Genomic DNA, 24146 nt, shown 5'->3' on the forward strand with positions numbered 1-24146 from the left:
TTTAATGAAAAACGTTTGTTTTTTCCCCCCAATGGCAATCCAAACACAGCCTCATTCTCTCATAATACGAGTTCAAATTTCAAGATATCTGCTTTTAGTGTGCAACGGTTGGACCAATCAATGAAAGGAGTATTTATTATGCTATTATCAATGATTAGAAAATTGTGGCAAAAAGCGGTGAGTTTGTAAAATTACAATAAAATATGAGCATATGATGCAAGCATATATATTGAACTAGTTTGAGAAAAATTTCATTACATCTGTCTAAATCTGATTTGAACGGTCGATATTTGATTTTTTTTTTCAAAATTTGTTTAAGATAACTATTTTAATGAGTAGAGAATCTAAAATAACAATAATTTTTTAAACTATCTTTTTTTTAAAATATATTTTTATTTAAAAATAATTAATTAAAAATATTAAATTTGAGTCATTCAGATCAAATTTGATCAGTTCGAATCTGATGATTTTAGGATCTCCAAACTAATTCTGTGTATTCACACACACATATATATATACACGCAATCAACAAGCCTCCCACTGTAATTGTGCTTTTGGGCCTTCTCTCTCTGTGTCTCTCCAAATCTCTCAGCGACCGACCCCTCATCATCAGTTCCAAAATCAACTTCCGATGACTGCTCCGCTGCTGCCTCTTGCCATCCTTTAATCTCACCAGTCTATGTAAGTTTCATATATACCGCTTTTCGCATCCATCTCTTCTTTCATTCTTCTATCTATTTATACATGGGCTCCTCTTAATTAATTTGGGTGTTAATTAAAATATCCTCATTATTAGTAGTAGACAAAGTACTGGTTGTTAATCGCATCATGACAATCATATACAGTACTTGATAAATATTCCAATCCGGATTATTTATATGTATTTCCTTACAATTTGGTGTCTAATGATTGATTGTCTAAAGGGGTGTTTGTCTTTATGTATTTATTTTCTTACTTTAATACAATTGATTATTTTATTAAAAAATATATCAGCTTCTCTTAGCTTAAGAGGTCATGGGTATGTGTTTTACTTTGTACTTGCTCCTGTTCTATTTATAAGTTTTAAATTTGAAAAAAGATTTGATCTATTTTATGAGTTTCAGTTTAAGTTTGTTTTAACATTTAATGTATTTTTTTTAATTTTATCTTTATTCATTTATTATCTCTCCTTTACCATAATCTCTCTTATCATATTTTCTCATATATATATATATATTTTTTTCTTCTTATTTACTATAAAAGTATATTCAAAAATAAAAATATATTTCTAACATACTTATTACTTTTAATTAATTTTAATTAATTATTTGTTATCCGTAAATTAATTATTTGAAACTTATAATAAGAACTAAATGGAGTATATTATATATCCATCCAGTTTTTCCCCCTCTAAATTTTATATGGTAATTTTTTAAAAGAATTTTGATATGGTAAAAAAAGGTAAAGGAGAGTATGCCGTCCGCAATAAAAATGAGGAATGAAAAAATGGATAATAAATATGAAACAGCAGAGATATACACACACTACCTCATCCGTCCGATTCTTAATATAAATTGAATTACAAACTAAATCTTATGTTAAAGATCAGATATAATATATATTTTTATGCAACTAGTGAAATATATATTATTGTTCAATTTTAACCTAGAACATGATGTTTAATTTTTAATTTATGTGAGATAATACATCCTAAAATAATAATGCTTTAGAATTTGTTATTCCCAGTTATGCTCAAATATAAATAATAATTTATTTTATTTCACAAAGAACAACTTATTTTTTGCAAATTTGTTACATAAATTACCTTTAAAATGTCACTTTTCTGGTCCTTAATATAGTAGTTAATTGGGAAGTTGATGTTAGTTCTATTTATAAGACTTATTTCACATATTTATTAATCTTTCTTAAATTAACCATATTGATATTCTTCCAACAATAATCAAGTAGGAGAAGAAGGAAAGGAATTAAAGATGATCTTAGGGTATTTTAGAAAAAAATATATTAACAAATTTAACTAATATTCTTAATCTATTCAAATTAGTTAATTAGGTCTTAATAATTAATACTGAAGAAGTACTTTATTAGAGTTCTAATAAGCACCTATAAATGGCAGCTGGTGGTTAGACAATAGCATTGGCGGAAGTTGCTCAGTCGCAAGCGATGTTTGGCATGTTAAAAATAAAATTATTTTCTACATTGTTATTGTAAAGATATAATTGTTAAAAAATATCCATGATTCAATAAATTTTTTCATTTAGTTTTAAATTCATTTCTTATAATTAAATTGACATCTTTAAAGTTTTAAATATATAGTATGAAATAAATTTTATAAGTACGAAATTTTGAACATTGTCGGTGGACTAAATTTGAAAGAGGCTAAAGTATATATTTGGCCCTTTAACTTTATTTAAGGTTTTAGTTTGATCCCTTAACTTTAAAAAGTATGCTTTTGTTTATTTAACCCCAAAATTGTTAGTCTTAAACGATATTTTTTCTAATAATCATGATTGTTTTGAATGTTAAACTTAATATGTTAGTATTTAGTAATGTTTTATCAGTATTTAAGAGTTCAATATCATCATTTTTTGTTAACAATTTTACAGTTAGAGGACTAAAAGTTTATTTTTTAAAGTTAAACGACCAAAATAAAATCTTGTGCAAACTTAAAGGACTAAAAGTATACCTTAGCCTTTAAAATATAGTGAAGGGGTTGAGAAGAGAGGAAAAAGATACAATTAATGGGCTAAGATGGAAAAGAAAGGACAATATTTAGGTATTTATTATATTAAATTCTCCAATTACACATTGTCATGTATTCTATTTTTAGAATATTAGCATTTGGTATCATTTAATTATAAACTTACATGAAAAAAAATATATGGCCATATGTGATTGAAAAACTTGACATAATGTATAAAAGTAGTTTTCTTTAGGTGTTTTTGAAAAAGAATTTAATGTTTGGCTAATTTTGATAATTAGCCAAAATAGGACAACCGAAGGGATGACAACCAGCTAGCAAACGGGTTCTCCCGCATCTTCTCAATCTCGTTAATGAAAAGAATGCAAAAACAATAAAACCTTTTATATTTATGACATCATTATGTCCCTTCGGGTTGATTACATGTAATTCTGCTAGTTCAGGTACGTGGTTGAATCTATGTAATGTAAAAAGAATTACATTTTGTAATGCTGATTACATTAAGTAGCAGTATTGGGATTACGAGACTCATGAAATGAAATGCACACTTTTTGTAATCAAGTAGGAAAGTCATTATTATATTGTCTTTATTTTTAAATTGACCAAATTAGACTTAATAAAAGACGCATAACTGGAAAACCCAATCGCCTGCAGCAAATTGACCAAATGAGATTTGGTCATTTACTCCATTCTTATTAGTTGATGAAGAAATGAGAATAATGTTCTTATTGAATCGATAAGAATTTCATTAAGAAAGAGATAAGAATTCGTTAATAATGAGATCATTATTAATTAACGAATTACTAAGAACATTATTAACGAGGAGATAAGAAGTTATTAATAACTGGATTCTGTTACAAATATAGGGAATGGGGTAACTAATTCCAACTTTTAGGAGGAATTATATGTCTATATTTAACATGATTATATATAGGATGAAGGCAAATTTGTTTCTTCTACTTGTTTTTATATAACATGTATGTCTATTGATCCTTATTATTGAGAAACATAAACTGTAGAAGTGTAAAGATGAGAATGAAGGTGGCTCAAGTGTTGCATATGAAAGGTGGCACTACAGAAGCAAGCTATTCAAACAATTCTTTATATCAGGTATCTACATATCTAACTTCATTCAATCCTTTCTAAAACTCTAATTTGCATGCATTGATTCCATTATAACCAATAGGAAGATTAAGGTCCAATTCAGTTCCGAAAGTTTTCACATAGAAATTGTGGGTATTTGAAAGTTTTCTTAGGATCAAAATCATTCTGGAAGAGTTAACTAAAAGATGACAAATTAGTCGCCCTAACCATTATAAAACTAACATTGAATGCTACCATTTTTAGTGGCCAGGGATGGAATTGCTTCCTTTTAAAACTTCCGGGGTGATAGTGATTCAAGAAAAAAGCCTTTTGAATATCCACGGTCCCTATGTGAAGACTTTTAGGACAAAATTGGATACCAACCCTAAAATATAATACTATGTATACTTACTAAAAGATGGGTGTGTGTGTGTGTGTGTGTGGATAGCAAAAGGTGATTTCTTCAACAAAGCCCATAAGAGACGAAGTTATAACTTGCTTATATAAAGAAACAATCCCTCGAAGCTTAGCAGTTGCAGACTTGGGTTGCTCATCTGGGCCAAACACTTTCTCTGTGATTTATGAATTGATTGAAACTGTGGAGAAGCTTTGCAGAGACCTAAACCATGAATCCCCAGAATACATTACCTTCTTAAATGACCTACCAAGCAATGACTTCAACACAGTCTTCAAGTCTCTTGAAAGCTTTAAACAAAAGCTAAGTAAGGAAATGGTAGGTGGGAAGCAGACTGGTCCATGTTACATCGCTGGAGTTCCTGGTTCTTTCTATGGCAGGATTTTTCCTACTAAATCTTTGCACTTTGTTCATTCCTCCTATAGTCTTCATTGGATGTCTCAGGTATATACATTTTATTCCTTTGAGCTTGTATTTAGTGGATAATAATTGTCGATATTATTAAATTAATTGGTGAGCGGGGTGATTACATTAATTCAATAATTGTAGGTACCTGAGGGTGTAGAGAATAATAAGGGCAACGTTTGTATGACAAGAACAAGCCCTTTAAATGTGTGCAATTCTTACTACCATCAATTTCAAAGAGATTTCTCAATGTTTCTTAAGTATCGTGCTCAAGAAGTAGTTGAAGGGGGTCATATGGTACTTACACTCTTGGGAAGAAGCAGTGGTGATCCATCAATGGAAAAATCTTGCCACATTTGGGACATTGTTGCTGAAGCACTTAATCAAATGGTCTTGGAGGTACCCATATACATACTCTAGCATGTCGTCTTGTTAATTATTCTGTTCTTTACTAAATGTGGGAGTTAGATAACTACTCCCTCAAGTCTTAGATATAAGTAACAACTAACCAAATTATGTAAGTAAACGTGTGACACACACACATATATGTTTTCAAATTCAGATGAAAATAGGGGACAAAAATGGGCTTTTTTTTTAAAAAAAAAATAGTAGTGCTTATGTATGATGATAATGAGTGAAAAAGAATGAGTGTGAAACAGATAAGAGAGAATGAGTAGAAAAAAGTGAAACTAATAAGGATTGAGTCTAGTAGAAGAAGCTAATCTCTCACAATATGACGAATCAAAGTTTGAATTTCTGCTGAGAGAGGCAGTAATATTTAGTGCCCAATAATGCTTCTAATAGGATTGCCTTTAATAGAAGGATAGATATGTTTAGCAAAAAAATGAAAAAAAAATTACATTAAATTTACGAATACAAAATGTTACTTAGATAAATTACCAGCCATATATAGGAGAATGTTATTTATACATAAGATTGGAGTGAGTGATTTATATAGATTAAAAAAGTTAGTTAACTTAATATTTATAAAGAAATGTGTTAGTTTTTCTAAAGTATTACTTTTAATAATTTGCGCATTTAAACTACTCCCCTAATGGGAAAAACATCTTAATGTGTGGAATTAATAGGAAGAGGGGATTATAAATTTGAACGATAAAGTAAATCTAGAACAAAACAAATCCCTCTAAACCTTTCATTTAGAACAGGAGAATGCAACAATTTTCTTTGAAATGCAAATTCTAAAAGAAAACGATGGAGATTAATGATAGTGCAATTTGTTTTGATGTGATGCAATGAAGAGAATAATAAAGGAAGATCAAATGGATTCATTCAACGTTCCTTTCTATACTCCGTCCGCATCTGAATTGGAATCAGAGGTTAAGAAAGAAGGGTCCTTCGCTATTAATCACTTGGAGGCATTTGAAACAAGTTGGGAGGCTGCTTGTGATAAGAAACGTAATGACAGTAAAGAGTACCAAATTACACAATTCATAAGAGCTGTCGCTGAACCTTTGGTTATGAACCACTTTGGAGAATCCATAATGGATGATGTTTTTGAACACTGCCAAGATATATTAGCAGATCGTATGTCTAAGGGAGACCTTGTCCATGTCAGTCTCTGCATATCTTTGACTAGAACAAGTTGAAGAAGGAGCAACACACACACACATGTTTCTATAACACACCAGATCTCATTAAAACTTTACAGTTAAACATACTTGGACGATTAAGATGCGTGACATCTTAGGAAGTCCTTCTGGTGTGGGAAAAAAAATACAAGATTTTTCTACAATAAATATTGACATTGTGTTTAATCAACATATAGTGCTGTGCCCTAGTAATGTCTATGATGTTATAAGATTTTGGGACTTTCCAAATTTATTTTTTGATTGATAGCAGTTCATTTGGGGAGTTGACATGATGAAAAAAACCATCAATTAAGCCAAGAGTAAAAGAGATGATTAATGGCATATTTAAAAAATGACTCATTAATGTTTTACTAAATTTGATAAAGAACTTTTGTAGTATTAAGAGCCAATGATTATAAGATTAAGACCATAAGAAATACTATCAAGCTGACGCTCAAAATAATCCAAGTTTCAGAGAAGTAATTATGCAATATAATCCAAAATTAATTAATATGTTTGTGAGATGGGTTCAGTTACTAAAAATGTAAGGAGGTTAAATTTTTTATTTTTATTTAACACATTTAATCTTTGATTTTACTCACAAAATTTTATTTGATCCATTGTCATTTCAAGCAAGCACTTAACGAGGAAAAGGGAGTTGCCTGCTGGCTGAGCAGTGGCATGACATTGTTTAAAACACCAATACGCATTAATTTGATTAATGGACACTCAGTTGCAGTTTACGAATCTCTTATTGCAACCTGAATTCCCCTCTCTGGCCTTTTTCAATATTCCCACGGTACCTTCCTTTACTTTCTTTTCACACACAAATATATTAAAATCAATAAGATACTATCTCGGGTACTAATTGTAAGATCTTATTTGGAGACTATAAACAAGATCTGATAATTAAGATCGGAGATAGTAGCATGTTAATATTAATAAAATCATCAGTTAAAATCTCTATAAGAAAATATTTTGAGAAAATGGCAATTAGGTCCCACTCAAGGGAATTAATACAAAAAAGTCTTTTGAAATCATGAAATTATTTTAAAGTCTCAAAATTTTTTTTGCATTAAATTTTATTTGTTTACTTATCAAATTACCCTTCTTTTTTTTATTTTAAGTTTTGCAATGACAACTGAAAGAGCAGTGGTTGACAACTCAGGGTACAAGGATTGACAACTATCGCGGCTAATTTGACAACTTATGGTGTGATATGTTGAGAAAATGTGTTGTCAAACCAGCCGCGATAGTTGTCAATCCTTGCACCCTGAGTTGTCAACCACTGCTCTTTCAGTTGTCAATAACAAAGTTTTTTAAAAAAAGAAGAAGGGTAATTTGGTAACTAAACAAATAAAATTTATTGCAAAAAGGTCTCTTAGGACTTCAGAATAATTTCATGATTTCAAAGGACCTTTTTGTATTTAATACCTTTAAGTGGGACCTAATTGCAATTCTCCCAAATATTTTACCGTATATAAGTGATGTAGAATCATGAATAATTAATAAAATAATAATGATAAAGTTGTGCGTATAAAATTCATTCTCTTTATTTTAAAATCTGTCCTGCTCCATTTCCTTATTTTAAAATTCCTCCCCTCACTTTTGGGAACCAAACACACCACCCCATTAATTATTATTATTATTATTATTTAATCCTGGCCAAAAAAATTACAAAAAGGGTTCACTAGCATCACAATCATATCACAAAAAATAGTGATTCGCTGGTGATTAAACGTGTGACAGAGTGCCTTCTTCATTCACCCGCCGCCCACCGCCCACCGCTCTTCTAAGTTCTCATTAATGTCGCCCATTGTGCTCTTCTAAGTCTTCATCACCGCCGCCCAGATCCGCATCGTCATCTGGAGAAGATAGGTAAGCTTCCATTCTTCCGTACCCGCTGATTTCTTATTCTTTAAACCCGTCCTTCGTCCACATTGTTGCTCTTTCCCGGTGCGGTGCGTGAGTCTCTCCCTTGATCCCTCTCCCTCTCTCTCTCAACTCTCAAGTTTTCAAGCTCTCGGTGAAGCTACCCAGTACCAATTTTTCTATATAGATTGATTCTGTTTGATATAAGAAGTAATCTTTATTTTCCATTTGCACGGCTATATTTCATAGCTTCTTGCCTATAATTGAATACAATAACATTTTTCAGCTGTTGGAAATAACATGCTTACTAATGCGTTATATCAAACTCATAATTCTCCATGTTCGTTTAGGTGGTCCCTAGTTATATTTCATTTCTTGTTGGGTCTACTTATTCTGATGTGTCTGTTAAGTTCTTTACCTTTTCCCCATTTTTTACATTACTGCCTGTTAGAATTATTACATTGCTTCATGTCCTGACTTGTTGATAATGGAGAAGGGCTGAAGATTAATTAGCATTTCTAAGCAACTTGCATTGCTCAAAATGTTAAGTGATAAAGTTTCTCGCAGAATTTTCTAAGAGAATATTTCCCGCGGGGGGTTCCGAGAGAACAAACTTTTTTCTATGGGTTTCTTCTCTTATTGTATTTGTGAAAAAATCTGAGGAAAAATTAATTCGTCTCGGGTTCCCTAAGTTGTCTCAAATTTTTCTGAGAAAAAACTTGTTTTCTCGCGTAGAATTTAAAACCGATCAGACCGGCCGGCAACACAAACTGGCAGTGGGCCGACTTGGGGTGACTCGGTATAACTCGTGAGAAACCTAGCTAACTCAATTGGTTTGGTGGGTTAACCCAGTTGTGTGTTTTTAAAGTTGTTTCAATGCTAAAAAAATATTAGTTCAGTGACTAAATGATTGTTGACAGAAATATTTTGTTACCATAAATCTATTTTATTTTTGCTAGAATGAATATTTAGTGATTTTAATAGTATGATACTATGACGTCAATTTGTCAAGGGAATAGTATGGAAAATTGGAAAGAAAATGTAAATATGATTATTTTGTTAGAGATTCAAAGTATTAAATTGATATTTAGTCTTTTGGATGACATGATAAGAATTTAAATTAATTTTTAATTTTTTTTTATTCCTCACAAGTACTTGACTCTTGGGTTGACTTCAATCTAACCCACTAACCTTTAATCCGCTGTCTCAATTGGTTCAGAGGCTATTCCGGTTTTCAATATCTTGTTCTCTTGTAGAGTGCCTCAACCAAAATTGTTGCCGCAATTTTGGTACCAACTTTTATGGTTGAGTGATGCTTCTTAAATTTTGTAGTGTTCTGGGGAGCATTTGCTTTTTCTAACATCATATCCAGATTTCCTATCAATATTCAAAATATTTGTCTTGACTTTTTCTTAATACTCACTTTCTTCTATCGTAACTATGGTGAATGAATTTGTCAATTTTAAACGTTAGATTTCAGTATCTCACAGGAATTGGAGGAAAATGTAACTTAAGGTGTTCATTTGATATATTCATATCAAACTTTCTAAATACTGTCTCCAATCATTCGTTGGCACTTAATTGGATATTGTTTCTAGTATGAAGGTGCCAATATATTTTGGTATAATGTTTATACGTAGGTTATGCAGAAAGTGTACTTTCTATGCTACTATTTTGGTTTAACTGACAGTTACGTTATTTGTTTTATCTAAGTAAATTTAAAACAAAGTTGCTAGTATATATGACCCTCCAATATATGTCCAAAGTGAAAACCCTCCTTAATTGACATCCCTTCCTGCAGTAGTGACTTCACCCAGTTCCTTCCCAAAACCATGAACCATAATACAAGACACCATGGAATAACACAAATTATAATTATATATTATCAAGTCAACTTGCAGGCATAGACCAACTTTCTGAAAACCCAAACACAACGTAGCAGGAGCTCTTATGTTATACGTCTTCTATCCCAGTTACCTCAACAAGCTCAAGGAGCCCATGGTTGTCTGGCTTATGAAAAATTAGTGAAGATTCCAATGCTCAGAATAGTTTCTTTCCTTCTTGTTGAGATAAAGATTTGATGGAAAATTGTAACTGCCAACTAGTTCCCAAATGTGGAATGCACAAGTAACTCTCGCATAGGGTTCAGCACGCTAGAAGTTGATGGTTCGGTTCTACTGGATGGCCGCAGTGGATATGGGGGAGTCGTGATAGTGAGGGAAGGTGAATTAGTGGTTTCAGCTCGAGCCTCACATCAGTTCGACAGTTCCTCCTGCTATTGTGAAACTATGAGTGATCATGAATGGTCTTCATCTGTGTCGATCAAAAGGTCTTGAAAACATAGTTGTGTATTCTGATTCTATAGAAGCCATTAATCTGGTTACTAGAGGGTGTGTCAGTAAATATCCTTTTAGGTATATTTTGGATGAGTCTAGATTGTTTATTCATAGGGATTGGCAGGCTTTGTTAAGACACAGTCTGAGTGATAACCTTACTTTTGCTGACTATTTAGTTAAGGCCTTCCGTTCTCTCACATGAAAGGTAATTTTTGTGTCTTTGATCAATCCCCACCTATTAGTCTAGAGGTGGGTTTTGGTGAAGTAAGCTTGCTCTTGTTGTTTTGCTTTGTACTTGCTTAGTTAGTGAATGGTATTCAGTAATTTATTAAAAAGTTCAGTTTTTAAGAAGAAATAACTATTTAACATGATTATAGGCCAAAGCCGAAAGTGGGGACTCGTATTTTTTCTTCATAACATGCATGTGGGTTATTGATCCTTATTATTGAGAAACATAATTGTAGAATTATTCATCTGAGAATGGATGTTGCTCAAGTGTTGCACATGAATGGAGGCATTGGAGAAACAAGCTATGCAAACAATTCTTTATTACAGGTATATATCTACCTTTGTCCAGTCCTTTCTGACATCCCAATTACATGCACGCTTCAATTAGGGTATATGAAAGTTCTATAATATCATGTATGTTAACTAATAAAATAACATACACAATCAATGTGGATAGAGAAAGGCGGTTTCTTTGACAAAGCCCATAAGAGATGAAGCTATTCAGTGCTTCTACAGAGAAACATTCCCTCGAAGCCTAGCAATTGCAGAATTGGGTTGTTCTTCTGGACCAAACACTTTCTTTGTCACTTGCGAACTGATTGAAACTGTGGAGAAGCTTTGCAGAGACCTAAACCACAGATCTCCAGAATATACGATCTTCTTGAATGATCTACCAAGCAATGACTTTAACAACATCTTCAAGTCTATTGAAAGCTTCAAACAGAAGCTAAGAGGAGTGGCAGGTGGGTTTGGTCCATGTTACATCGCCGGAGTTCCTGGTTCTTTCTATGGCAGGATTTTTCCTACAAATTCTTTACATTTTGTTCATTCCTCCTATGGTCTTCAATGGATGTCTCAGGTATATATAATTAACTTTTTCTTTTAAATAATATTGAATAATTAGTTGTTTATACTTGCAGATTAATTAAATTGGAATTCACTGATGGTTGTATGTGATAATTAATTGTAGGTTCCTGCGGGCGTAGAGAATAATAAGGGCAACATTTATATGACAAGCACAAGCCCTTTAAATGTGTGGAATGCTTACTACCATCAATTTCAGAGAGATTTCTCAATGTTTCTCAAGTGTCGTGCTCAAGAAGTAGTTGAAGGGGGTTATATGGTACTTACCCTCTTGGGAAGAAGAAGCAATAATGACCCATCGATGAATAAATCTTGCCTCATCTGGGACATCGTGGCTGAAGCACTTAATCACATGGTCTTAGAGGTACATATATTTATACTCTAATTATATATGTCATATTTACTTTTTGATTAACAATATTCTTTGAAATGCACATACTAAAAGAAAATGATACAGATTCATGATAGAGCAATTTGTTTTGATGTGAAATGAAGGGAATAATAAGGGAAGATCAAATGGATTCATTCAATATTCCTTTATATACTCCGTCCTCATCTGAATTGGAATTAGAGGTTGTAAAAGAAGGGTCCTTCACTGCTAATCACTTAGAGGTATTCGAAACAAGTTGGGAGGATGCTTATGATGAGAAACGTAATGACAGTAAAGAATACCAAATTACACAATTCATGAGAGCTGTGGCTGAACCTTTGCTTGTGACCCACTTTGGCGAAGCTGTAATGGACGATGTTTTCCGACATTGCCAAGACATATTAGCAGATCGCATGTCTAAGGGAAACCTTGTCCATATCAGTCTCTGCATATCTTTGACCAGAACAAGTTGAACAAGCAACATATAAACATATGTTTGTACAGTACGTTGACAGTGTTGTGAATATACCGTTTGTCGGCTTGATATTGTGTATGCTTGGTTTTAAACAGTCCTTGTGTTTAACCAGCATTGTATATATCCTAGTAATATGCAATGTCTATGATGTTGTAAGATTTTTCTTGTGTGATAAGATTTTTCTCGTGTCGACTAATGTATCGTTCCAGAAAAATAAGCCTGATACTAGGTATTTCAAAGCAATGGAATTCTACTTCTTTGTAAGATCACCGGAAGAAGCTTTTCTCAGTGTATTTGCGGTATGTTATCATCTCGCGGTTTTAAGTGCTCTTTGCTCGGTCAAACAGAAATTAAAAAAATGAGCTTGCTATTAATACTTATTTCACATTTATGAATAGAACAACCTCTAATACTTGATTTGTCCTTGCTTGTTCATTATCTGATATCACTAGGAAATGTTACTATCGTCCCCCCCCCCCCCCCAAAAAAAATAAAAGGCCTCATAAAACACACGGAAGCTAACTTGCTACTAGAAGCTTAGAATTCAAATATTTGAAGAGAATGGTTTTGTAATCTGCGGGGAAAATATCCATGATGACAACTTAAATATCCATTTGTTGACCTCAGTGTGTCAAACGCTAAAGAGAACATTTTATGAAAATTATTGAGTGAGATCTTTCAATTAATAATATATCCAAAAAATCAACCTTGAATAGAGTTTAATGGCGTCATGTGATCTATATAGCTGACCTCATCTAGTAGGATAAGAATTTGTTGTTGTTGAACTTGTTAGGTCAAAAATCACTGTAATGATTAGCTTCTTTTAATATGAGGTCAAATGTGACAATCCAATTGCGTATTTTTCTTAGCCAGCCATTAAGAGGTTGAGCTGTAAAACTTATGCGAAAACAGCAATTTTGCAGTAATTATGGTTCCAACTAAAACAAAAACCTTCATGAATTCATATAATCTCTGCAACTGTATGAGGAGTGTATCCTAATTTTTTTGATGTTCCATATTCCCCTGCTGTCCTGGAGTAAGCCGCCGCAAGTAGTTTTACCATTTTAAAGCAAAGAGTGATATCTGTAGGATGGGTTGAGGATGTTTTTCAAGAGATAGGCCTTGAGAGTTCTTTGAGTAAATCTTTCTCAGAGTTAGGCTCCTGAGAATAACTTTACTACATCTGTCCTTCCATATGCCCAATAACATAAACAAATTAAAGAGCTTTTGCCGGGGTATTTTTCAGGTGGATTGATTCCCTACTTCATGCTTTGAGTTCTAGATAATCCAGTCCTGCTTAGGCCAGGAGAAAAAATTAGTAAGGTCTTGATGCTTTTGCTTCCCTTCCCAATTCTCCAACCTGCATTCTTCATAACATTTTCCTAGCATCATCATCATCATCATTTCAAGGCTAAGCAACCAGGCTTGGTTGTGTTCAGAATTGAGACCCTTTTTTTTTTTTTTGGTATCGTTGATACCTGATTTACGCTGAGTAACCCAAGAAATTTATGAATTATTCATTAATATCAGTCATATATACGCCACTTTGTTTTCTGCAATTTTTACCCTTATTTTAGGTGGTTAATTTTTCCCTTATATTTAAACTCTGAAGTTTACATAGAGCTATTTTGCTTTCTTCCTGGCCGAAACTGGGATAAAACATTGCAGATCTTGCACCCTTTGAAACATCAAATAGATAAAGGAATTCCTAAAATGGCAATCGAAACATCAAATTGATTTTTCATATATATATATATATATTAATTTTACTTAATTTTCAAATTAATAGTTAATATACAAAACATGTTCTTATGCAAATTTGGCTTGAAAGTTTTTACCCAGAAACTTTGGGCACCTGAAAATTTTTTTAAGTAAAAATTTGTTCTGGAAGTTTAAATTCGTAGCAATATTATCCATTTATCTATATGACCTATAAACCTTTTAGTGACTTTATGATTGGTCCGTGTGGATATTGTAGATTTTTTTTAAAAAAAATATTGTTTTCTTCCTATTGGTTGACGGGGGTATTTTCCTAAAAAAAGTTATTTTGTTTTCATTTATGGTCTATCCGTTTTTAGTCCGTGCACCTGACTGGGTTAGTTGTTTTGTTTTCATTTATGTTCTATTTTTTGTTGTTGTCGATTTTCCACTCTTCTTGGGTCTATAAATATATGAGTTTGGGCATATGATCCCCCCGCTCCCGGTTGGTACATGTATTTGCTTTGGACGTTTTGTTTTCATTTGTTGGGAGCCTTTCCATTTCCCTTTGTATTGGACGGGTGGATTTTCATTGGTTTTTGCGTTGGTGACTATATAAATATAAAGTTGTTGGTGGGCTTTTTTGCTGTCCCTTTTGCACTATTTCATGTGAATCTATTTTTGTTTTGTCTTTTGGTTTTTGCTATTCGGTATTGACTGTTTCCTTTTTTTTCTTTGCTGCAGAGGGTTATCTAGAAGAACGGATTGCTCTATGGAGATTTCTTTGGCGTTGATGAGGTCAGGGTGCCGTGATAAACATCTCTGTGTGTCTGTTGTGAGTGTGTATGATGACATGGTTTGGCTTTTACAGAAGTTAGGTGAGGTCTTTGAATTTTATTCTCATGAATAGGCAGGTACGTATGAATCTCTGACTTCTTGGGGTTTGTTTGTATGTTCTTTCTTCTTGTCGTCGATTGTTAACCTCCACCCGTATTCATTTTTTGGGGTGTTTTTTGGAAGCTATCGAAGATCCATGTTGCAGTTCTGGCGGACGACCAATTGGATGGGTTTGGGTTGATTGTTACTTTGTTAGAAAGGTGATAGATATAGGAATGTATTTTTAACACACTATATGCATGAGAATAACATCGGAGTAAGGAAATTAACAAACTCGACATTTACTTATATACGTTTTTGACTATTTTATCCTATCTATAACCTAGCTAATGGCCTTCAAAAATCTCTGGTTTTTACTTTAATTAATTATTAAATCAAGTAGGACTGTTTAAGTCACAAAATTTTCAGTTTCATCCCTTTTGAATATGTTAAATGCTGGATAAAATTAATTTATAATTTTTGTTATGTATATTAACAGATATTAAAAAAACTTACCGTTTTCACTTAAGAATCATTAAATATTACTTTTACTAATTCATTAGTATCAAAGACTTGGCGGTTACGTTGTGCTGGAGTTTGCAAGGATGGGTTTTAAGGGAATTTATTTCTTCGTTTATTTTTCCTTCCCTTCCGTGGAGTTTTATATGAAAAAAAATGGGGTTAACATTTAGCGTTATAGCACATAAATCCATCTAATTAGGTTAGTTATCAAGAAAGAAGGCCAAACATGCATGGATATCACCAACGTCACTAATTAGGTTAGTTATTTTGTTTTTAGCTAAAATAAATTAACTAGAATTCGAAGAACAAAATAGAATTCTTAAATTCATTCTAATTCTTTAATCTTTTTTTTTGGCCATATTCTTTAATCTAATTTTATCAGTTTGATGTAAAATAAAAATAGTAAAAATAGAAATGCAATTCATCATAAAATTGAATAGACAATCTAGAGCACAAATTCTTTCTTCCAAGCAAAACTATAAAAAGGGGGGGGGGGAAGAATTGTGCCCAAAAAAAAAGAAGCATTCATTGTCTATTGGATACAAGAGAGTTCTTCTAAGGGTGTGTTTGGATGAAACCAAACCGTGGTTTGGAAAAGTGATTCTGGAGAATAGATTCTGGGGAAAATAGATTTTGTGAAGAATAGATTCTGTAAAAAAGTGATTCTGAGAAATGAGAGTGTTTGGATAGTTGTTATCAGAAGCACTTTTTATATATACAAATTACTAAAAAAAAGACATAAGTTGATATGATAATTACAGAAAAAATAGATTTTATGATATATTTTAATTTGAAGGAATAAAATTGTTAATAATATGTTTTTTACCAATATAATTAATAATACATAAGATAATATAATTAATAAATAATTAATGTGTATATATATTTATAAAATATAAAATTAAATATGTTTATAAAAAAATATGTTTATAAAAAAAATAACAAGATACATATCCTATAAGTTTTCACACTCTCTCTTTTTTCTCTAAAAGCAAAAAATTTCTGCTTTTTTCAAAACCATGGTTTTGGTTCAAAACCACGGTTTGCCCAAAACCAGTGGGTGTTTGGGTGACTTATCACAAAAACCATGGTTTGGGTCCCCAAACCATGGTTTGGGGTGTCACCCAAACGGGGCCTAAACCTTTGACATAGATTCAAATCCTATTTGATGCTACAAGAAGATTCGCTCGATGGCCGTGGCTCAAAATCTTTGGAAGCTTCTGTTGGCTCATCTGGAAGAAAAGATGTAGGAAGGCCCTAGAAAGAACGCACGACCAAGCAAGTGAAGTAGTCAACAAAGGCGTTCACTACTTTATGGAGGAGACGACAAATAGCAGGTATAGACATAAAATATACCAAGTGCCTGAGAGGAAAGACTGCAAGTGGACGAGACCGAAGGAGGGATATGTCCGAATTGATGTTGATGGTTCAGTAGATAGCAGGAGAAATGCAGCATGCGGGGGAGTCGTTAGGAACGATCAGGGCAGTTGGGTGTGTGGATTCCAACAAAATCTAGGCTTTCTTCCATCCACAACTGCGGAACTGCAAGCCATTTGCATAGGTTTTTGAGTTGCCAAACAACTGGGATTTAAGAAAGCGCAACTTTTTGCAGACTCAATACAAGCTTTTCAACTCTTGATGAATGATAGTGGGAGCTTCCGCCCAGCACGCGATATGATCGACGAAGTGAGGTCGCTGATTTTCTCCAATTGGGATCTTGAGATTTCTTTCTCACACAGAGAAGCGTTAAAATGCGCTGACCTTATTGCCAAGAAGGCCCACCAGTCCAACTTTTCAACCACAATGCTTCAAGACCCTCCTCCTGATTGTCTTGAGCTCTTAGGGTATGTTTGGATAAAACCAATTCATTGTTTGGAGAATAACTTCTGGAAAATAGATTCTGGAGAGAATAGATTTTATGAAAAAATGATTCTGAGAAGTGAGAGTGTTTGGATAATTGTTACCAGAAGCACTTTTTATATGTGCAAATTACTAAAAAGGGCATAAATTAATATTATAATTATATAAGGGATAGATTTTATAATATATTTTGATTTGAAGAAATAAAATTGTTAATAAAATAATTTTTACTAACATAATTAATAATATATAAGATAATATAACTAATAAATAATTAATATGTGTATATATATTTATAAATTATAAGATTAAATATTGAAGAACCGAGTGTGGAATGAAGAGTGAAGCATCAATTATGGGGGCTGCTTTGTCATACGTTGTTGGGCCCACACCAATGTCTGGAAAATTTGAGCCAGAAGCAACTTCAAATTACTTCTGCCGAAACCATGGTTTTGGGGTTCAAAACCATGGTTTGACCCCAAACCATGGTTTGACCCCAAACCATGGTTTCACATTTTCACATTTTCTGCCCCTGTTTGACTGGTTTCTTTTCCAAACCATGTTTTGGAGGGACATCCAAACAGGGCCTTAGCCAATGATCATCTTTAGTTTGTTTTTTAGCGTTTTCTGCTTTTGTTTTTGTTTTTGTTTTCCTTTGGTTTTTAGGTTTTACTCCTTTGCTGTAAGCCAAGTTTTCTTGCCTTTTGAATTAAAAAAAAAAAAATCCTATTTGATGCAAATTCACACGCGCACACACATATATATGTAAGTTGATTTCAATGTCAATGGAAAGATTTTGAATTAATATATGTGCTCAAAACATTCAAGATTGAAATTGTTTCCACCTTAATACTCCCTCCGTTCCTTATTATAAGAGACACTTGATGCTTATGCCATGTTCCTATATATAAGAGACACTTACAAGTTGTCTTTACTTTTTTGTGTTGATTTACTATTTTACCCATATTTATTATCTCCAACTCACACTCTCTTTCCTTTCCACTTCTCTTTCTTTTAATAATTTAATTGTTCTCTCTCATGCTCTCTCTCCTTATTAATGAGGGCATTTTTGGAAAAAAAATTATACTTTTTATACATTAATTGTTCTTAACTAACTTTAACTGTTTTTTTGATCAACGTACTTCGGTTATTTGTCTCTTATAATAAGGAACGGAGGGAGTAATATATGTGCTTTGAAATTTTTGGCTGTCGCAGCGTCGTGACTCTTCGATAGTAGATCATACATAATTAATCACGAAAAAAAATTGCTTCTTTAAATCTTTCCTCTCTCCGAAGTATAATAAATAATGTTCCTCCTTTGTTAATAGTAATCCTTTCAAAAATACCCTCTATTTTAACCTCATCTCTAAATTATAATGATTTCATGACGGTCAAAATATCAACAAATGAAATTACTGTGCTCACACCTCTGGAATGATTTATATCTCTTCACTCAAATTCCTCGCTAATAGAGCATAGGAGTCATAAAACGAAATGGTCTCTTAAGTATAATGACTAAAAACAATTATGACAAAAAAGAAAAGAAAATTACCCTCTCAGGTAATATCAAACACAACAATCAGTTCTAATAAATAAAATAGTAAAATAATAAATAAACTGACAATGATATCTTCTTATCCAGTACAACTGAAAAAATGTATGGATTATCTAATGATATTTTTAGAAATGACACAATTTTTCTGAAGATAAGCAAATATTACGTCTCATGAAATTATACTTTTGTGCTTGAAGTATGTTCTCGGTGGCTTTTAACATTCCAATGCTGGTGACTCTCTCTCTTTTTTTTCTTTTTGGGGTAAGTTGCCTTTAGAATAATTAAGAGGACTATAAGATTACATAGGGTTACACACTTTTCAACATCTTGAAAAATCACTTTGTGAGATAATTCAGAGAATTATATAGTTACACAGACTTGCGCCCTTTTCAATAATATTTTGAAAAATGAAGAGATTGTAACTTATTTTGTAGAATAATTTTAAGAACTATACATCACCCGTTTAGTGCTGGTCAAAAATATCACCCATATATTTAGTATGATATAGAATTTGATAGTATGGAAATGGAAATCGAATTGGAATTAGGAGAAATGTTTGCTTCGTACGCCTAAGAGAACATGGAAATGGCTTCAATATGGAATACTCACAAGTTCAAGTTTGTTGGGTTTTTTTTTTCTATTCATTAATTATTAATTATTAATAATTATCAATGGATCAATAACTATTAATTTTTTCTTCACAAAAAAAAAAAGAAATATGGTGATTGCTCAAGCTTTTTATTTATTAAAGCTCAATTTTTTAAATATCACTCCTTTCGTTTCTTATTATAAGAGACATTTGATGCTTATGGCATGTTCCCATATATAAGAGACACTAAACAGTTTTCTCTATTTTTTTGTATTGATTTCCTATTTTACCCCTGTTTATTTTGTCTCCAACTCATACTCTCTCTCCTTCCCGCTTCTCTTTCTTTTAATAATTTAATTATTCTCTCTCATACTCTCTCTCCTTATTAATGGGGACATTGTTGGAAAAAATATTATACTTTTTACACATTAATTGTCCTCAATTAATTTTAACTGTTTTTTTATCAACGTAATTTGGTTATTTGTCTCTTATAATAAGGAACGGAGGGAGTAAATTACTAGGAAGTATATTCATTTATTAAATAAATTTATTGACTTCGCTTCTCATAATTTTCTTGCAAATATTTATTAATTCATTAATTCATTATATAGTGAAAAGTGACGTAGGTTCAATTATGTTGTCATTACAGCGGCATTCATTTGTTTGACCATGATATTATTTAATCGTTAATTAAATTTCATAAGTCATTAAATCTCTGAGCATTGCTTCCCACAAATTAATGACATTATCAATGGTTTCTTTTTCTATTTATTTATTGTTAATTTTTTTGCCAACTATTTATTGTTATTTTTAATGGACCAATAATTATAAAGTAGTATGACCGAATTATCGGCTGAGACCACCGGCAAACTTATTTATAGAAAAAATAGATTGAGCCACACAAGTTATTTCAACATATTTCAAATTCAGGTGGCAAAGATTTACTACTATAGAATTGTTAAGATTTTTTTTCTTCAAAAAAGTAAATAGCTACAAACAAATTATGGGGGGCTGGGGAATTAATATTTTTTTTCAAGAGAAGAGAAAGTGTTTTTTTTAAGGAAGATTAGACGATTGGCTACTAAAATTATTAATGAAGTATTATAATTTTTCATCAAAGAACTTCGAAACTTTAGACCTAATTAAATATAACTTATTTTAACCATTTAAATTTATTTATCTTTATATTTTTATTTAAAATTATAATAATATTTGTATAAAATGTTAAATCTAGACCATTAAAATTTTAATCAAATGATAGTGAAGAGAAAAAGATGATAGAGGAAGGCAAGGGTAGATGAGAGCATCCATTTCTATATATATTGGCTTGATCTCAGGGTTTTGCTGCGCAGATGGTATTTGTCGGACGGTTTTGCATTCAACATTTATTCTATGCAACCCAAAGGGTTTATGATCAACTAGAGATAAATTAGTGATTGATCACTACGCAAAGGAGTGCTTGATGGTGTATAATTTGAATGGTATTAGAGGAATAATGAGAAAAAGAGGAACGTATTAAATGGGTGAGACTAGGTAATGATTGGGCCAAACTCAACGCGACAAGAGGGGAAGAAAGATTTGTTGGCTGCGGAGGCTTGCTTTGTGAATTTGTGACTGCAATGACGCTGGATTAGGGGATTCACGAGAAAGCTGAGAACTGTTCTGCATTAAAAGCTGAGATCTGGGGAATCATTGCAAGTTTGAAATTGGCCTTCGATACTGGTATTAAAATGGCATTAAAATCTGAGTTAGTGAAATAAGTGTTCAATATTTTGTTGTGTACTCTTTCCCGTATCTTATTATAAAATCTTTTTAATTAAATAATACGGTTTAAAAAAAAGTTAAAATTAGTTAAAAGCAATTAATATGTAATAAATGTAATTTTTTTCAAATATACTCCTATACATAAATAAGTAAATATGAGAGAGTAATAGTAAGATAAATGAGGAAAGAGAATATATTAAATGCATTAAATTAGAGGTAAAATAAGTAATAATGTATTAAATGCTCAGATAAACTCAAAAAGGATCTTATAAAAAGAGATAAACCCATTCAAAAGATTAGATCTTATAATAGGAGACGGAGAGGAGTATTTGTGAAATAGTATGTTGGATTAAACTTCAACTTGAGTCCCGTTTTTCCTCTATTTTTTTTTTTTGCAAAATCCCAAAAATAGATCTTTAAAATTTTAAAATCCCAAATCAGGAATGACTACAACAATACATTACCATTTACTTTTCAAATGTTGTCAATTATTATTAAAGTGCAGTAAACAAGATTAACTTGAATTTGAAATTCAAAGGTATTTTTATAGGATTTTCTCTATTTTTTTAAAATATTTTTTTGGGTGTATGCAGGGAATTCAAACATCGTTGAAACATCACCCCAATGTTTAGCAGATTTTAAGCACTAGCAGTGAAGAAGGGACGCAAAAATTCGGGAATCTAAGGTTTCTAATCTCCATAGAAACATAGGGTTAACATTGTCTAAACATGGTAATTAATTGTGGTATTTTTTTTTGCCAACAGTTAATCATCATATTCTGTTCACTAACAATCTCAACATTTCTACATCAAAAACAAAATAAATAAATAAATAAACTGAACATCTCCCAACATAATGCAAATGGCAACGGAAATTATTTGTGATTCAGGCAACGGGCGTAGGAGATTGATGATATAATAGAGATTGAGGACATTTTAAGTAGATAGGGGATTACAAACAAAATACACATAAATGCTAATCTATTTTAGACATCAAATCTAAGAGAATATAACTTTATCATTTTTTTTCCCAAAGCAGGACACGGGACATGAAAACAAAATATGGTGGGAACGGGGAGCTGAAATTGTTTGTTTTTTTAAACTATGTTTCAGCAAATTGAAAGTACCCCTCTAGTTTTTAATATAAGACCTAATTATAGAGTTAATTTTGGTCTTAAATATAAGAATTACTTATCATATTCATCAATTTTTTTAAATTATCTCTATAGATACTTCTCAACCATAATCAAATAAAAAAGGGAGTAAGGATATTTAAAAAAATAATTATGGTGTTTTAGAAAAAAATATGTCATATTTTTTTTATAATTAACTAACTTACTTAACTTTTTTAACCTAATCAAATTAGTTAAATAGATATTATATTAAGTACCGGAAAACTATAACTTTTTCTAAAAAATAATTGATATATGAGGCGAAGGGCCTCTTTACCACCTCAGCATAATTGCCCCATCTTTTCTTGTCTCAAACTTTGTTTAATAATATGATTTATAAGATATATATATATATATATATATATCAATTTTTTCATGACATAAGTATATCAGATTCATACTAATGAATTTTTTTTTAGTTTGACAATTTTAAACCCCCTTCCCATTGGGGAGGGATCCACACGCCCACACTTCACACACACATCTATGGTGTATGTGAAAAAATAACAGGCACACCAAATGAAACACGTGACATTTCACAGTAATAAATATTTCCAGCATCAATAAATTTTGAAGGGCGTAAAATTACACACTTTTTAAGATGGGACAAAAGTAACACTTCCGTTATTTGGGGGAAAAAAAAACATGTTTGCTAATTTTGTGGTCTGTGTCACATTTTTAGTGACGATTTTATTGTCATCACAAAAGCAAAAACTCCTTGTCAAAAATCTTTTTTTTTTTGATAGTGGGATGTCTTATTGCAAATAACAGCGGTATTACTTTTGTTCCATTTTAAAAAATTTACCATAATTTTGCATCTTCCAAAATTTATTGGTGCCAACTCTTTACGCAAAATTTAATTATTAAAATTGTACTTTAACCCCATATTTTAATATGCTTTGTGAGTTTGTGCAATTTATTCTGATCAATAAATGATGAAAATATATTTTTAAATACATTCTAATAAATAACAGGGAATTATTTTTTAAAAAAACTTTATATGGAACTTGTCTAATTTTTTTTTCCAATTTTATATCTAATGTCCCGTCTCCATCTTGTCCTCCATTAATGAGTCAATCATGCAAAGGACGAGATATGACGTCTTGTTTTTTCTAATAATTGTTTTCTCTTCAATCGACCACGTCACCTTTCTATCCATCATGTCAATATCCCGCGTAGCTAATGCTTCTCGTCGCTACTTAATATATAACCTAATTATTAAATTGATTTAGGTTCTAAATATAATATTTATTTTTTATATTTATTAATTTTTTTAAATTATCTCTATTAATAATGTCTTAAATATAATGAAATAAAAGAGAAAGAAAGGATACTAACAAAGATAATTATGGTATTTTAAAAAAACCATATCATATTTCTTTGAAGTAACTAACTTACCTAACTTTTTTAATCTAATTAAATTAGTTAAATAGGTCTTACATTAAGAACCGGAGGAGTAACTTTTTTTTTCAAATATATATTCACACTTTAAAACCGATTAATTAATTTGAATAAATCAAGAATCTTAATATTTTTTTTTCTAAAATATTCTAAATATTTTCATATTATAAGTTTGCTGCCCTTTTAGCGACTCTTAAATTTTTCTTATTTCCCAATTGTTTTTTCTTCCCTCTTTTGATTATTAAATTTTGTATAAAATAAGTTATATGATAGCGGAGTTTTGAATTTATTATGATTTTTCAAAAAAAAAAAAAGAAAGTAAAGTTGTGCAGATTTAATTGTTCAAAGATAGTACTAAGCATATACTCTGCAATA

The 24146-nt window shown here is 31.5% G+C and overlaps 2 protein-coding genes across 2 annotated transcripts; both read left to right on the plus strand.

The window, feature by feature from the left end:
- The first annotated feature begins 582 nt into the window (after positions 1-582).
- Positions 583-6208, plus strand: LOC114728512 (salicylate carboxymethyltransferase-like). The gene is made up of 5 exons (XM_028915429.1): positions 583-681; positions 3718-3808; positions 4230-4640; positions 4746-5000; positions 5861-6208. Exons 2-5 carry the CDS (start codon positions 3728-3730, stop codon positions 6206-6208), a joined length of 1095 nt encoding a protein of 364 aa, XP_028771262.1. The 5' UTR covers positions 583-681; positions 3718-3727.
- A 1821-nt stretch (positions 6209-8029) lies between these two features.
- On the plus strand, positions 8030-12599 carry LOC114728560 (salicylate carboxymethyltransferase-like). The gene is made up of 5 exons (XM_028915474.1): positions 8030-8068; positions 10863-10953; positions 11084-11485; positions 11597-11854; positions 11986-12599. The coding sequence occupies exons 2-5, from the start codon at positions 10879-10881 to the stop codon at positions 12331-12333; spliced, it is 1083 nt and encodes a 360-aa protein (XP_028771307.1). The 5' UTR covers positions 8030-8068; positions 10863-10878; the 3' UTR covers positions 12334-12599.
- Positions 12600-24146: the final 11547 nt, after the last annotated feature.

This window comes from Neltuma alba, unplaced genomic scaffold (genome assembly GCF_004799145.2).
Source record: "Neltuma alba isolate B1F8T4 unplaced genomic scaffold, ASM479914v2 tig00002446_pilon, whole genome shotgun sequence".
Classification (NCBI taxonomy): Eukaryota; Viridiplantae; Streptophyta; class Magnoliopsida; order Fabales; family Fabaceae; genus Neltuma; species Neltuma alba.